The sequence below is a fragment of the Mobula hypostoma genome, chromosome 21 (assembly GCF_963921235.1).
Source record: "Mobula hypostoma chromosome 21, sMobHyp1.1, whole genome shotgun sequence".
Lineage (NCBI taxonomy): Eukaryota > Metazoa > Chordata > Chondrichthyes > Myliobatiformes > Myliobatidae > Mobula > Mobula hypostoma.
Genome location: NC_086117.1, coordinates 25025750 through 25042675, shown reverse-complemented (window position 1 = coordinate 25042675; position 16926 = coordinate 25025750). Strand labels below are relative to the sequence as shown.

The 16926-nt window shown below is 39.5% G+C and overlaps 1 protein-coding gene across 2 annotated transcripts in view; it reads right to left on the bottom strand.

The window, feature by feature from the left end:
* The window catches only part of gle1 (GLE1 RNA export mediator), a 52805-nt gene that overhangs the window by 6815 nt on the left and 29064 nt on the right, over positions 1-16926 (bottom strand). For both annotated transcript variants that reach the window (XM_063073661.1, XM_063073662.1), the window contains exons 10-14: positions 14489-14631; positions 12707-12897; positions 9419-9548; positions 5293-5397; positions 2222-2304 (exon numbers count right to left, since the gene is read on the bottom strand). In XM_063073661.1, coding sequence (XP_062929731.1) covers positions 2222-2304; positions 5293-5397; positions 9419-9548; positions 12707-12897; positions 14489-14631 — 652 coding nt within the window. The remainder of the gene's footprint in view (positions 1-2221; positions 2305-5292; positions 5398-9418; positions 9549-12706; positions 12898-14488; positions 14632-16926) is intronic.

Sequence of the window (16926 nt, the reverse complement as noted above, 5' to 3'; positions counted from 1 at the left end):
AATGCACTTATTTTCACCAGCTAGGAAACTCCGGTGCTTTGGCCCATCACCTTCAACTAAAGTCACTGAAAAGACCAATATTACTTTACTGTTTAGGGATGAACCTTTCCATGTATAAACCAGCTACAGGATTTCCTACATACTAGCTAACCACAAAATATTTCAATTGGTTTAAATATACTCTTTGCCTAAACATCGATGACTCCGTAAAATTCCGAATCCTAAAAATTGCTCTAAATGAAGAAATTTCCCACCCAAGTCTTAAACGCATAATAGTTCAGAGATGGTGACCCCTTAATGGTGGCCTCCCAACATCTCCCATTATGATCCTGGTAGAGGAATTAGAGTAAGCTGAATCAACCATCAGGGTCTAGAATTCACTGTTTGAAATGTCAATGGGGCCAGAAACCTTTATCACATTTATAATGTTCCTGAATGAACATCTGAAGACCCATAACTCGCAGGGCTATAAACCAAGAAATGAGAAGAAGGATTAACCTGAAGTCCATTTTTGGTTGCCATGGCCATAGACCAAAAGGCTTCCTTCTAAAGTACACATTTCTACAAATGTGTAATTTCAGCCCACAAACTGCAATAATAGAAGGTTGCAGCTCATCACCACCGTCTCACAAGCAAACGAGTACGTCAGAAATGCTACCCTATTAGTGACACTAGTTAGAACATATTCTGGACTTAAGGTGTATAGCAAGATATTAACTTCAGCAATTAACTTTAGCTACCAATCTTCAGATCTGAATATGGACGGTAGATTAAATTTAAAATGCAACTCTAAACAATAGGTTCCTAAGAGCCATGAAACACAGCTAGTTGGAAGACCAGACCGTGCTGATTTAAAATTCATGTAATGTGGGTGCAAAGAAGGTGTGAAATTTATACGTAATTCAAAGAAAGCATTGCAGATACAATGTAAACATAGAATTGTTCTATGATCTTTAGCATATGTAATGTTGGGTTGAGCAGACCTCTTTCTCTGAAAGGATCGCAACATGATGCCTCCTGTGTGTCTCATTTTGTTGAATAAAGAGATGGCTCAGTATCTACCAGCTACATCTCTCAGGTGACTATGTTCACGTGACAATACCCACAAAATGAGGAAACAATTTATAAAATTGCAACTGATACATGTCATTTCAAAGTGGTATCTGGCAGTCAGTGACAGTATGATAAGAGCATCTATTTTAGTGGAATATTTAGTATCCACAATGAAGTGTTTTTGACAAGGTGCAAGTGTTAACCAATATCCAGCTCCAAGTTTATAGCTTGGTTTATAGCCCAAGCTCCAGCTACCTCACAATACTCAAGTTCTAATATTTATTACATTGTTTGATGTAGGTTTGATGAATTTCCATTCCTGATACTTGAAATAAACAAAGCAAATGACATTCCAGTGTGGGAGTGCTTCACTGATGAAAGTGCACGACCACTCTTTGGGAAAGTAAGAGCCTTTGTACAATCATTCTGTCAATACTTACCTGTCACCCAACATTTAAAATTATTAATTACTTCTAGTGGTAAAATTTTGTTGTAGAGTTTTTGGGGAACTGAGTAACAGAATTAGACTGGGAAACCATTGTGGTGTTCTGAGAAAATGGCACCTGCAACTGTGGCTGATCTTTTATCAAATGAGTGGGAAGTAGCCCACAAGGGGGCAAATCATCCATTCCCGCAACTTTCTCTATTGCAGTTTTTGACAGGTATTACACAAAGTTGCAGCTTCTTCCTTTACAAGATGACTACTCAAAAAAAAACAGCAAAACATTTTAGCATACTTGTAGATCATGAAAACAAGTATAATGCAGCAAGTCATGAACACAAGAGATTCTGCAGATGCAGAAAATCCAGAGCAACTCAGCCTCTATGGAAATGCATAAACAGTCGATGTTTCAGGCCAAAAGCCTTCATCAAGAGCAGAAATTAAGGGGAAAGATGCCCCAATGAATAAACAATCACCTCCCTTCCTTTTCAGTCCTAATGAAGGGTCTTGGCCTGAATTGTCAAATGTTTATTCATTTCCACAGATGCTGCCTGACCTGCTGGGTTCCTCCAGCATTTTGTGTATAGTACAGCAAATTCTGTTTTCTTGCTAGATTAAGAAATCAAACTTTAACTGTGCTCCTCATAAAGATAGTAGGCTCATCTTTGTCCATCACATGAAAGGCATGCTGGTGGTAAACATCCACAACCATCACTAGACCCTTACCTGGAGAAATATTCATTCATGAGCAGTAGGATCATTTTCCAAAACTGGTTCTGATACTTTAACATCAAAGCACGACCACAGACCTATTGGGGAAACAAGTAGCAGCATTAGACTACAAGAGATTCATGGAAATAATAAACTTCTGCATAGAGAATAAAGCACTGCAGGCTATAATTCAAATATTCCCACTCAAGCCTCCCCAGTAATGCCTCCTTTCATCATGTAAATTATTACTGCAGATACTTCTGTAAACATATTATAAATATAAATAGAAATAAAAATGCTAAAATCACTGAGCAAAACAAGAAGTTTCTGTCCAGAGGGAAACAGAGTTAGTGATTAAGATTAAAGAGTTTTCATCAGATTTGGAAATACAGTTGCAAGAAAAAGTTTGTGAATCCTTTCCAATGACCTGGCTTTCTGCATTATTTAGAAAACACAGTCTGATCTTCACCGAAGTCACAATAATAGACAAACACTATCTGCTTAAACTAACAACACACATACAAGTATACTTTTCTTGTCTTTATTGAACACATTGCTTAATCATTCACAGCCAAGGCTGGAAAAAGCATGTGAACCCTTGTATTTAATAACTGGTAGAACCTCCTTTAGCAGCAATAACCACCACCAAACATTTTCAGTACAGCTGATCAGACTTGCACAACAGCGAGGAGGAACCTTAGACCATTCCTCCACACAAAACTGCTTCATCAATATTTCTAAGATACCTTGCACCAACAGCCCTCTTTAGGTCATGCCACAGCATCTCAGTTGGGTTAAGGTCTGGACTCTGACTCGGCCATTACAAAACATGATTTTTCTTCTCTTTAAACCATTCTGTTGTTGATTTATTCTTGTGTTTCAGATCATTGTCTTGTTGCGTCATCCAACTTCTATTAAGCTTCAGGTGACAGACCGCTACTCTGACATTTTCCTGTAAAATGTCTCAATACAATTTTGAATTCATTGTTCCCCTCAACAACTGCAAACTGTCCAGACCCTGAGGTAGCAAAGAAGCCCCAAACCATGATGCTCCTTCCACCATGCTTCACTGTTGGGATGAGGCTTTGGTGTTGGGATGCAGTGCCTTTTTTCTTCCAAACACAGCATGTACATTTTTGCCAAAAAGTTAAACTTTTATCTCATCTGGCCACAGAACATTGTTCCAGAGTGCTGTGGAACATCCAGGTGATTTTTTGCAAACTTGAGATGTGGAGCAATTTTTTTTTGTATATAAAGAGAGCAGTGGTTTCCTCCGTGGTGTCCTTCCATGAACAGCATTCTTGTTCAGTGTTTTTCTTATAGTGGACATATGAACAGAGACTCTTGTAAGTTCTAGAAATTTCTGCAGGTCTACTGCAGTTACCCCGGGTTCTTTTTCAGTTCCTTCCGCATTGCACGTTGTGCTCTTGGTGTGATCTTTGCACAATGCACACACCTATGGAGAGTAACAACGGTACTAAATTTCTTCCATTTGTAGACATTTTCTCTTACTGTGGACTGATGAACACTCAGGTCCTTAGAAATGTTTTTGTAGCCTTTTCTAGCTTCATGTGTCTCTAAAATTCTTTTAAAGTCCTCTGAAAGTTGTTTTGATCAAAGCATGGTGCACATAAACAGATCTTTCTTGAGAACAACTGGATCGGTCAGTAACCTGACTGTGTCTTTTTTTTTAATAGGGCAGTGCACCTCTACAACCCACACCTCCAATCTCATCTCATTGATTGGAACACCTCATTCCAAATGGGTTTGGTAGAAGGCATAATGTTCACATACTTTTTGGAACCAAGACTGTGATTGTTTAAATGGTGTAATCAATATTGACAAGAAGTATAATTGTTTGGATGTTATTAGTTGAGGCAGATTGTGCTTGTCTATTATGGTGACTTGCATGAAGATCAGACCACATTTTATGAGAAATTATGAGAAATTAATGCAGAAAACCAGGTAATTGCAAAGGGTTCACAAACATTGTCTTGCAACTGTGGTTTGAAACTTTTTTTTCGGATGTGACGATGGAAATGAAAATGGATACGAATAGAGTGAATGGAAAAATCTATGAAAGGACACAAGCAAGAGAGACTGAATGACAAAAGTAGAGACAGTGCCAAGAGTAGTCAAATGCAGAACACAATTATCCAAAATCACAGGAATCTGTAAATTTATATTTATCACCATTCTGAAGCTTGTAAAAGTTTCACAATGCTGATAAATATGTATTGTTTAACTTTATATCAAATGCACAAAGGGATAATATGCTCAGTCAGAAGGTGTGATGTTGTTTCTTGAGCTCACGTTGATCTTCATTAGCACAGCACAGGAGGGCAAGGACGCAAGTCAAATACCAGAAGTGAGACAGACAATAAAAGAAGCAAGAAACTGGAAACTTGGAATCATGTATCATGGCTGAAGCAGTCACCAAATTTGTAAGTATTCTCTCCAAATCAGAGACCACTTCATGAGCAAAGAATACTGGAAGAGAAGTAGCAGTGGATTAAACAACAATACCAAGGGAAAAATACTATAGATGCTGGAAAACTACAATAAAAATACAATAGTAGAAATACCCAGCAAGCAAGGCTGCAATTACGGAGACAGAAATAGAGTTAACCTTTCATCTGCTTTTAAATTGTCAAATCTGTTTCTCTGCTTTCTAACCCACCATATCAAGTAGAAATAATTTCTTAATCATTCAAAATACCTTACGTTTTTGATGCCTCTACTACATCTCCCTTCCATTTTTCCAACTCTAAGAAGATTGCCCCACTTCTGTAACATCTCTGCATAACCAAACTTCCTCATCTGCAGTATAATTCTCCAGTCACCTTTGCACTCTTTCTTAAGCCCTGGTTACTTCTTTCAGTGTGGTATTACAAGCCTCGCTAAAGTTAAGCACAACTTCCTTTGCTTTGTACATACAAAATGCTAGTCAATGAAAACTTTCCATTTCGCAAATAACATTGAAACAAAACGTGATAAGGGTCTATAAATTGTTAACAGTAGTTTTAATAAAAAGCCGAAGTTCAATAAATATCCGATACTTATGTATGATGCAAACAGTGTCACACCTCCAAGAAGTCAAAGAGTAGTGTAGCAGTTACATCAGCCAGTGGTTCCATGTTTAACATCTGAGCCAGCCAGTGCCAAGCATGATTCAGGCCATGCGGATGTTCCTAAGCAAAGAAAAAACAATGATCAATACTATAATTACATGTCAACAGCAATCATGTGTAAGGCTGAATAAAGTAAACTCAATATCTTCTCTAGAAAGAAGATCTAACTGTGGTGTTGTTACATGCTCAAGGAGATTTTTTTTTGTGAGAATGCTGTAATGGTCTTTTGGAGGTCACCTGATGTGATTTTCCCGCCAATGTGAGGTCTCTTGATGTCATGTGCCCCGTGACTATATAAGGGTCGACCCAGGTGACACAGTGGGTTTTTGAGTTTGTAGATTTCCAGGTAGAACATGTTGTGCCTCCGTTTCTGTTGCGTGTTTGTTTTTGTGACGCAGTTTCATTTTTAAAACGGAAGGTGCGTTCTCTTACAAGATATTGCATTTGGACTGGAAGTGCCAATTTACTCAATTCCGACAGTTTGGAAGGGAGAGTGAAGAATTCATCAAAGTGAAGGCTCGAGAGAAGTCAGCATCGTTTGGCAGTTTAATAAAGGATCGACCTTATTGAGTCTTCGTTGAAGGGAACCTGCATTGAGATAACTCTTGCAATAGCGCAATAAGTTCATGCACAAAGGCTCTCTCTCTCTCTAAAAAGAATATAAGGTCAGTCGATTTAAACTGTTTATTTTCGGTATCGGGAATCCTGTGGACAGAACCGGCAGTAAAGGTGCGTCGGTGAAGAAATTCTTCTCCAGAGAAGTCTCTCCCAATTGAATGTGTAAAACTGTTGGACTTTCGAGGTTATCACTTTAAGAACTATATCTGACTGTATCACTTTAAGAACTGTTTCCGCATTTAACGCTTTAAGAACCAGAGCCGAGTGATGTTGATGAACGGCTGCGTACCTGTTAACCTCCGGTTAAGGTTTTCCTTTGTTTTTTTTCTCCTTATCATTTATATGCGTTTAATAAACGTTTGGTTATTTTTATAAAACCTGTCTCAATTAATATTCATTGTTGCTGGTTACGTAATAGTGTCGTACTGGCAATGCACATAGTAAACATCAAGAAAATGGTTTTACTTATGATAGCACACTGCACATATGTATTAAGGCAGAGATGCGCAGTTACACAGAGAAAGGAATAGAATGACATACTGACATAGGTAGAAGAGATAGGAGAAGATTTATGACAAACATGCAAATGACCACCTTCCATGCTATAAATTCTATGTTATGGAACAGTTCAAATTTCACTTGGGTGGTACCAATGGAACTACTTTTCAAAAATACTTAAGAATACAGGAATGTGGCATTAAAGCATTTAAGAAAAACAAATTTATCAAGAAAACTACTATCTTGGCATCCTAAAAACACTAAAATCATTCCAAGTGTTAATTTTTGCTTATACATACAAACCATTTTGTATCCATATTCATATATGACACCCCAGCAACTAGTCATTGTCTCCAGTATAGGCAGCCAAGATGACACGAAACAACACACATCAAAGTTGCTGGTGAACGCAGCAGGCCAGGCAGCATCTATAGGAAGAGGCGCAGTCGACGTTTCAGGCCGAGACCCTTCGTCAGGACTAACTGAAGGAAGAGTGAGTAAGGGATTTGAAAGCTGGAGGGGGAGGGGGAGATGCAAAATGATAGAAGACAGGAGGGGGAGGGATGGAGCCGAGAGCTGGACAGGTGATAGGCAGAAGGGGATACGAGAGGATCATGGGACAGGAGGTCCGGGAAGAAAGACGGGGGGGGGGGGTGACCCAGAGGATGGGCAAGAGGTATATTCAGAGGGACAGAGGGAGAAAAAGGAGAGTGAGAGAAAGAATGTGTGCATAAAAAAGAGTAACAGATGGGGTACGAGGGGGAGGTGGGGCCTAGCAGAAGTTAGAGAAGTCAATGTTCATGCCATCAGGTTGGAGGCTACCCAGACGGAATATAAGGTGTTGTTCCTCCAACCTGAGTGTGGCTTCATCTTTACAGTAGAGGAGGCCGTGGATAGACATGTCAGAATGGGAATGGGATGTGGAATTAAAATGTGTGGCCACTGGGAGATCCTGCTTTCTCTGGCAGACAGAGCGTAGATGTTCAGCAAAGCGATCTCCCAGTCTGCGTCGGGTCTCACCAATATATAAAAGGCCACATCGGGAGCACCGGACGCAGTATATCACCCCAGTCGACTCACAGGTGAAGTGATGCCTCACCTGGAAGGACTGTTTGGGGCCCTGAATGGTGGTAAAGGAGGAAGTGTAAGGGCATGTGTAGCACTTGTTCCGCTTACACGGATAAGTGCCAGGAGGGAGATCAGTGGGGAGGGATGGGGGGGATGAATGGACAAGGGAGTTGTGTAGGGAGCGATCCCTGCGGAATGCAGAGAGAGGGGGGGAGGGAAAGATATGCTTAATGGTGGGATCCCGTTGGAGGTGGCGGAAGTTACGGAGAATAATATGTTGGACCCGGAGGCTGGTGGGGTGGTAGGTGAGGACCAGGGGAACCCTATTCCTAGTGGGGTGGTGGGAGGATGGAGTGAGAGCAGATGTACGTGAAATGGGGGAGATGCGTTTAAGAGCAGAGTTGATAGTGGAGGAAGGGAAGCCCCTTTCTTTAAAAAATGAAGACATCTCCCTTGTCCTAGAATGAAAAGCCTCATCCTGAGAGCAGATGCGGCGGAGACGGAGGAATTGCGAGAAGGGGATGGCGTTTTTGCAAGAGACAGGGTGAGAAGAGGAATAGTCCAGATAGCTGTGAGAGTCAGTAGGCTTATAGTAGACATCAGTGGATAAGCTGTCTCCAGAGACAGAGACAGAAAGATCTAGAAAGGGGAGGGAGGTGTCGGAAATGGACCAGGTAAACTTGAGGGCAGGGTGAAAGTTGGAGGCAAAGTTAATAAAGTCAACGAGTTCTGCATGCGTGCAGGAAGCAGCGCCAATGCAGTCGTCGATGTAGCGAAGGAAAAGTGGGGGACAGATACCAGAATAGGCACGGAACATAGATTGTTCCACAAACCCAACAAAAAGGCAGGCATAGTTATGACACTAAATTCAATTACATCACATATATTTCATTAGGGGTTTGAGGAGATTTGGAATGTCACCCAAAACATTTGAAAATTTTCAGATGTACTGTGGAAAGCATTCTGATTGGCAGCATCACCATCTGGTATGGGTGGGGAGGCTACTGCACAGGATCGAAGCAAGCTGAGGGGAGTTGTAAAACTAGTCAGCTCCAACATAGGCACAAGCCTCTGTAGTATCCAAGACATCTTCAAGGAGCGGTGCCTCAAAAAGGCAGCATCCATCATTAAGGACCCCCATCACCAAGGACATGCCGTCAGGAAGGAGGTACAGAAGCCTGAAGGCACTCAGTCAGCAATTCAAGAACAGCTTCTTTCCCTCTGCCGTCCAATTTCTGAGTGGACATTGAAAGTATGAACACTACCTTAATAATATTCTATTTCTATTTTTGCACTACTTACTATGTATCATTATTGCATTGTACCACTGTCACAAAGTTAACAAATTTGACGACATGCCATTGATATTAAACTTGATTCTGAACTACAAAATGATCAAAACCTCATGTCACAATTAACAGGAATAACAGAGTGGAACATTTTTCTTCAGAATGGAGAGAGAGAGGAAAAACTTTTTAATTGAATTAACAGAATTAAGTTTTGGCTCACTGAACAAAGAGGCTTAGTACAATTTCATCAGCTTAATGCCACCCATTTCTGGCACATTTGGCATGAGTTCGTTCAAGGCATTACTGAACTTAATTACAACAAAGGTGGCTTGAATTTAAATTAATTACATTATTTTTCTCCAATGTTTCTAAGTGTCTTTGATTATCAAACATTTGCAAGCAGAAAAGGTCTTAAGAGAGCTTGACAAGAGGCCCCCATGTTAATACCAACAATGAAATTGTAGAAGCACAATTGTAAAAAAGGTTAGTATAGCAATATACAAGCTGGGTCAAATGTAATTTGAACCAATATTCATAAGGATTTCATTCAAATTTGGATAAACTAACCAGTATTTTCAAAAGAAGTACCATAATATTAGGTTACTCACTCCTTGCTTTGTTCCATAGGGCCATCTTGACAGTATAATGGCTGCATACAGGCGAACCATTCCAGACATCCGTTTTAGAAAGTTGTCCTGCTGCTCAACACAATTTTCTTGCACTCTGTAGCCCAATAACCTTTTAGTAGAGATGAAAGGATTAGACTTTAAAATCTTGCTTTTCCCTCTTGCTGAATACTTATATTACTGATTCACCTCACCTTCAGAGAAATTAATTTGACTCCTTAAACTCATACTTACAATTAAAGGGAATTTAATAGAAAAACAAGGGGGTTGTGTTACCCAAACTGATTTGCTCTCCACAAATATCATCTGAACTACTGGGTATTCCTCAAATTTTGTCACGTATCAGACTTCCAGTATACCTGTATTTGCTTTGGTGCTAATAGAAACAGCATCTCATAGAAGATCTGAAAATAATAGTTTAGTCCTTCTGAGAAACTAATAATAGATTGATGAATTTATTTCAAACTAAACCATGAGAATACATTGAAATTAAATACATTTACTTTTATTGAACATGGGAACAAGAGGTAATTCAGTCCCTTATTCCTTTCTTGCCATTTAATTAGATCTGACTGATTTGATCAGAAATTTGCTTTCACAAAGCAAACAGACTGAATGAGTTAGAAGTATCTGAATATTGGAAGATCTGTATTACAACCTCAGCAGAGACCAAAAGGTTGTTAAATGGAGAAAAAGAGTCTGCAGATGCCAGGAAATTTTCCAAATAAACAAACTGCTGAGTAACTCAACAAATCAGAGGAAAATCAGACCATCCACTTCCTTCCAGTGATGCTCCTCTGAGTTCTTCCAACAGTGTTTTTTTTAAGCAAAGGATAGTCAAAGATTAGTTCTACAAACAGAAACCAAAAATGCAATCTGCAAGTGGGCTATGTTATAAATGGAACAAAAAAAAAATTGCATTTTCATGAATTGTTCATTCGCAGAATGGATGAAGGTGAAGATAAATCCAAACTGCCAATTTCACTACAATCAAGTTTAGTATTCTCATCTCTGAAAATCAATAGATTCAGTCATTCAGCAAAAGATCAAGCCTTTCTGCTAATCAAGTAGCTACGTGCACTCATACTTTTCATTCTTCCTACATTTCTTTCCATTCCTTCCACGTTCTACAGCAGTGCCCTAGCAACAATATTAAGTGGACAATTAAACTACCCAACTCTACATCTTTGCAATGTGGGAGGTAACTGGAACAACCAGAGGATCCCTATAAGCACACAGAGAACAAGCAAGCCACACACAGTCTGCACCAGAGATCAAGACTGAACCAAGGTTACTGGAACTCTTAAGCAGCAGCTCTATCAGCTGTGCAAATGTGTTACCCCAGAACAGGTTTTTTAAAAATTGAGGGATTAATGCTCCAAATTGCTTCCCCTATTATAGCAGTGAGTCTATAATTTCAATGTGTCTGGATTGACCATCAATTTAGGTCAATATATTTGCAAGGAAATTCAACCTAGGAAGAAGAGAATTCAGAAGAAATAAACATTATGGTGGACTGCACACTGAGATGCAGTGATTTCATTCCTTTCACAAATAACTGTTTTGTACTGTCACTCTAATCCCAGGTCAAGGAGCAGCATTTGAGAGAGAAATGCAGAGCAAAGGAATGAAGAATGGCATCAATCTTAATTTAAATTAAAGCAGCACTGTATCAATACATCTCCACAGTAGTGACATCTTTACAAAAATTGTAATTTTTATTGCATATTTCCATAATTTACCAAAGCAATTTAATTTGATTTTTTTTGGAACCTATAATTTTTCCCTCTATGTGGTTCCCCAAGAATCACAGATTATAGATTCAAGTACATTGATTATCAAAGAATATATAAATTATATAACCTTGAGGTTTGTCTGCTTACAGGCAGCCACAAAGTGAGAAACGCAAGAGAACCCAATTTAAAAAGAGATCAACACCCAATGCACAGAGAAAAGAGAAAAAAACCACAAATCATGCAAACAACAGAAACAAGCACAGCATTTCGAACCAAATTGGGTCCTTAGATCCAAATCCCCAGAGCAGCCCAGAGTAGGCCTGAAACCTCTGTCTCAATTCATATTAATGGGGCAAATTGCCGCAAAGCGCACAGACACAAAGCACAGCAGCCAGGGCAGTCTCACAGCCTCACGGAGAGAGGAATGAACATTGCGGGAAAGTGAGCAAAATTGGCCCAACTCTCACCAGTTCTGACACACTGCCTTTCCAGTCTATCTGGGCTGGTGCTTAAATTGTCCAACAGCGGATCGCACCTCGCATTAGGACCCGGGCCCTGCCGCAGTGAAACTGCTCGGGGCCTACATCATGGCGCCAAGCCCAAAGCTATTCTCAAACTCTCCAAATCGGTTTGACACTTAGAGCTATCCAACCTCGCACTCGGGTTAGTTGGACGGGCATCAAAACTCCTCTGCCTCGACGACTCCTCTCCAACTCCATCTGTGTCAATTTTGCAATGCAAAAGCATGGCTCATCCCTCAAATTTGCTTCGCCTTCACTCGCCTCTTCATTGCTTGTGGTGATAGTTTATCACAATGTACTTCAGAAAAGATGTTATTAATAATGTTTTTGCTCAAAGTTCTTGCCTTTCAAGGTACCAGAAGGTTGTCACCTGCCTTCAGTACCACCATCTTAAAACAGAATTATAGAATGGCTTTCTTCAGTGGCGTAAAGGAATTTGCGTCATAGTACTGTGACATAACCAAAGCGAGGTGTCCTTTGAAACTCCCTCCACCCCCACCTTAAACCTACTTCTAGGATGTTACATTTCCATTGGGGTGAGAGAGGGGGGAGACTAAATCTGGCTATCTAACTTGTATATGCTTCCCATTTTTTTTAATCTTCGTTATCGATCACTCCTCAGAGAAAACAAATGAAGTTTGTCTAACCTCTCCTTATAGCTAATAAATTTCAATCCAGGCAACATCCTGATGAACCTCTTCTACACCTGCTCCACATCCCTCCTTTGTGACAACCAGAAACAGACACAATACTCCAAATGTGGCCGAACCAAAGTTCTACACAGCTGAAACAGATTCTTGACTTTTAACAAATTATAATACTTAAATAAATATGCTTTTGCAAAATAACAAGTTCAACACAGAAAGGGATTCTGAAGAGAAGATGTCAGACAGCTAATCAAACAAACTTGAAGTTCCAGAACAGCTGCTGCTAATAACCATCTGGTAGAGAGCAGAAATCAGATCAGTTATGCTTGCAGTTTTGCGGGCATATTGTTGTTTTGGGACTTCTACCTTTGGTATTCTTCCTTTGGTAACCCATCTTTCCACGAAGGAAAAAACGGGACTGCATAGGGACACTTTCGGTGCAAGTGGGCCAAGAAAAGATCGCCAACCTTCGGGTGAAACTCCCAGATCCCTGAAGCAACCACTGCTATTGGAAATGCAGCTTCGTGGTGAGATGCAACCTCCTCCTCCCCTTGTTTCTGCAAATAAGAAAAAAGGCAATGTCAAAATTAGAGCAGACATTGTACTTGTGCCTTTCCACTTAAAAATGATAATAATTTATATCTGGTTCAAACAGTACAAAAAATTTGAGACACTTCCTTTTGCAACAGACCACAAAATGAATCCATGTACCGTATATATAATAGAAGGCAAAGGACTTGCCTATTCTACATTGAATGTAATGCTCAAGAAGATGGTTGAAGAAAATGCAAAAAGCACCCTCCAAACATAAAAGGAATTTGGTAACTACTTGACTAGAACACAAAGCACACTCAGTGACCACTTTATTAGTACCCCTGTACCTAATAAAGTGGCCACTGAGTGCATGTTCATGGCCTTCTGCTGCTGTAGCCTGTCCACTTCAAGGTTCCACATATTATGCATTCTGAGATGCTCTTCTGCACAACACTGTTGTAACACATGGTTATTTAAATTAACTGTTGCCTTTGTGTCAGCATGAACCAGTCTGGCCATTCTCCTCTGACTTCCCTCATTAACAAGGCGTTTTCACCCACAAAAAAAGCCATTCCTCGGATATTTTGTTTCTCACACCAATCCCTTTAAACTTTAGAGACTGTTGTGCATGAAAATCCCAGGAGATCAGCAGTTTCTGAGATACTGAAACCACCCCCATCTGGCACCAACAGTCATTCTATGGTCAAAGTCACTTTAATCACATTTCTTCCCCCATACTGATGTTTGATCTGAACAACTGAACCTCTTTTAAGCACTGAGTTGCTGCCACAATGAGATGTGCATGTGTACCTAATAAAGTGGCCACTGAATATACATGGCTATTAAGAAAAATAAGAGGCAAGTAGGACTGATTGGTTAGAATTAGTTTTGACCTTCCCTTCTGTGCTGCGTTACGATAAATATGGTGGAATGCATGGTAACATTTGATCTTGTCTGTAGCACCTAACTTAAATAATTCTCTCAGCACCTCTCTGAAAATTTCACATGCAAAGAACAACTTCATATAATGTAGTTACCTAGGCAACTATGCCTTCCATTTTGCAGATTATATGTTTCTCAAAAATAACAAACAAAATGGTCATTAAATTTTGGCTATAAAAAGGATAAGAAATAAATGTTGGAAAGGACAACAGAACTTCAAGGCTTGAGAAATAAAGCCCATTGACAACTGGAAGTAATAATATCTATCCATAATCTAAATTAATGTCCAAAAGTTAATTTTAAGTTAATGAAAAGTTAATGAATAAAAGGGAGAAAATATGGTAAAGGCATGTTCATTCCTACAGAACAAAAAGATCTTCTAGTTGTCACTAATCACACTTCTGATTATTCACTTATTTATTCATTACTCTGTGAAGCTTTACTGTAAATATGTAAACTAGCTGTTATAATTCACCTAAATATAATCTACGTATTTAATTGACAGGGCAGTCCTTTACAATGTCAAGATCATGAAGAGTGCCATAAGAATGCAAATGTTTCTTTCTTTTATTGATAGCAGGCGTAAATTTATTTTATATAGTGCATATCATAGAAAATCCTTGGCTTGACGTTGCAAATTCATATCACAGGCAGTAATTTATAAATGCTCACCACAAACTTTTCTGCCAGCTTGTAACAGACGAAGTCCTGACCTTGTGGGTGATGTGCAATTGACACCAATTTACCACCCGACGATATTTGCTTGCCTAAGAGAAGGTTATTAATCTTGTCGAAGATGTCACGCAGATGAGACCCTAGGCAGTGAGGAGAGGAGGGGTACAAAAGAAAATAGAAAATTAGTTTGACACTTATTTTGATATTTCGAGCAAAAAGAGAACCAACATTTGTGCAGTATTTTCAGAAATGTACTTCAACAGAAAAGAATACATCAAAAGGTATTACCTTTATTTCGACATACATACCATAGGTATGAAAGTCACAGATGCACATTCATTGCAGGAGATAAATAGGTGAAGGACACTTCTTCACCTAATCCATCAATGCTTCCTCATCATCCTCTCAATGAATTAATTTAGGAGTGGCCAACCTTTTACATTCCATGCATCAATTTTTTCACGCACAAGTTCAAATGTGCCATACAACTCTTGTAACCCCACAATTCTCGTAAAAATATGTTAATATGGAACTCACGCATGAAAAAAAATCGCATCTGAACTCATGCGTTGAAAAATTGATGCATGGAATGTAAAAAGTTGGCCATCCCTGAACTAATTGTTTAAATTACCACAGTCTGCACCTGTGCTACTTTAGGTTGAGATCCATTCTTTGCAACCACGAGTGTAAGGGGCTAAACTTTAATAGGAGTTTGAAGAGATTTGGCATGTCAACAAATACACTCAAAAACTTCGATAGTTGTACCATGGAGAGCATTCTGACAGGCTGCATCACTGTCTGGTATGGGGGGTGGGGGGGCTACTGCACAGGACTGAAAGAAGCTACAGGAGGTTGTAAATCTGATCAGCTCCATCTTGGCTACCAGCCTACAAAGTATCCAAGACATCTTTAGGGAGCGGTGTCTCAGAAAAGCAGTGTCCATTATTAAGGACCTCCAGCACCCAGGGCATGCCCTTTTCTCACTGTTACCATCAGGTAGGAGATATAGAAGCCTGAAGGCACACACTCAGTGATTCAGGAACAGCTTCTTCCCCTCTGCCATCCATTTCCTAAATGGACATTGAAGCTTGGACACTACTTCACTTTTTTTTTTAAATATACAGTATTTCTGTTTTTGCACATTTAAAAAAATCTATTCAATGCATGCAATTGACTTACTCGTTTATTTATTATTGTTTTATTTTATTTATTATTACTTTTTCTCTCTCTGGTAGATTATGTATTGCATTGAACTGCTGCTGCTAAGTTAACAAATTTCACGTCACATGCCAGTGATAATAAACCTGATTCTGATTCCTCTTGCCCCGATTCCCACAGATTAATCTCAAAGGAAGTCTTATAAAGTAGGAGTCTGAAGCTGCATCTGCAAGGTAGTATTAACATGGAACGCTCAGCAGAAAAACTTAATGACTATGGTTAATGGTGGAGGTATAAATTACAGAGCAAAGCAGACTCCACAGAATAGACGCAAACACGAGGAAATCTGCAGATACTGGAAATTTAATCAACACACACAAAATGTTAGTGGAATGCAGCAGGCCAGGCAGCATCTATTGGAAGAGGTACAGTCGACATTTCAGGCCGAGACCCTTCGTCAGAGGATGAAGGGTCTCGGCCCGAAACATCGACTGTACCTCTTCCAACAGATGCTGCCTGGCCTGCTGCATTCCACCAGCATTTTGTGTATGCCCACAGAATAGAAATGGCTTAAAAGCAGAAAGTAAACAACTGTAATGAAAACTCGCGAGCTGGAAAAATGGAGAAGGCAGATTTACATTTAAGTAGCCGCTTGCATATCTTGAGGATGTCCTGAAACAGATGACAGCCAATTTTTAAATTGCAGTCACCACTGAAACTCAAACTTGGCAGCCTTTCCTACACAGAAACATCCTACATATAGCAATGTGATAAATAATGATAGATGTTTTCACTGAAGGATAAATATTAACAAGGACAGAGGAAAACAACCCTGCTTTTAAAACAGTCATAGAATCAGAGCATAGAAACAGTCCACCACATAGATGCTGACCAGTAGGCACCAATTGATATCTAAACAATAAGTGATAAACACATCCACCTTCAATTAACATTTAGAACATTGAACACAAAACCTACAGCACAATACAGGCCTTTCGGCCCACAATGCTGTGCTGAATATGTACTTACTTTAGAAATTACCTAGGGTCACTCGTAGCCCTCTATTTTATTTAAGGGATAGGGTATCAAATGTTTGAATATACAAACATTTGTAGAAAGCAGGACAAATAATTATATTTCTACATGAACTTCCACTTCAATTTCCATTTCTCTTTTGATGGTCTTAATCATGACATGCATTTCTATGAGAGCAAAACAGCTTCTCACCTCTTTCTCATTCATATAAGAACCAAGAAGTAAGTATTAGCAAGCACCAG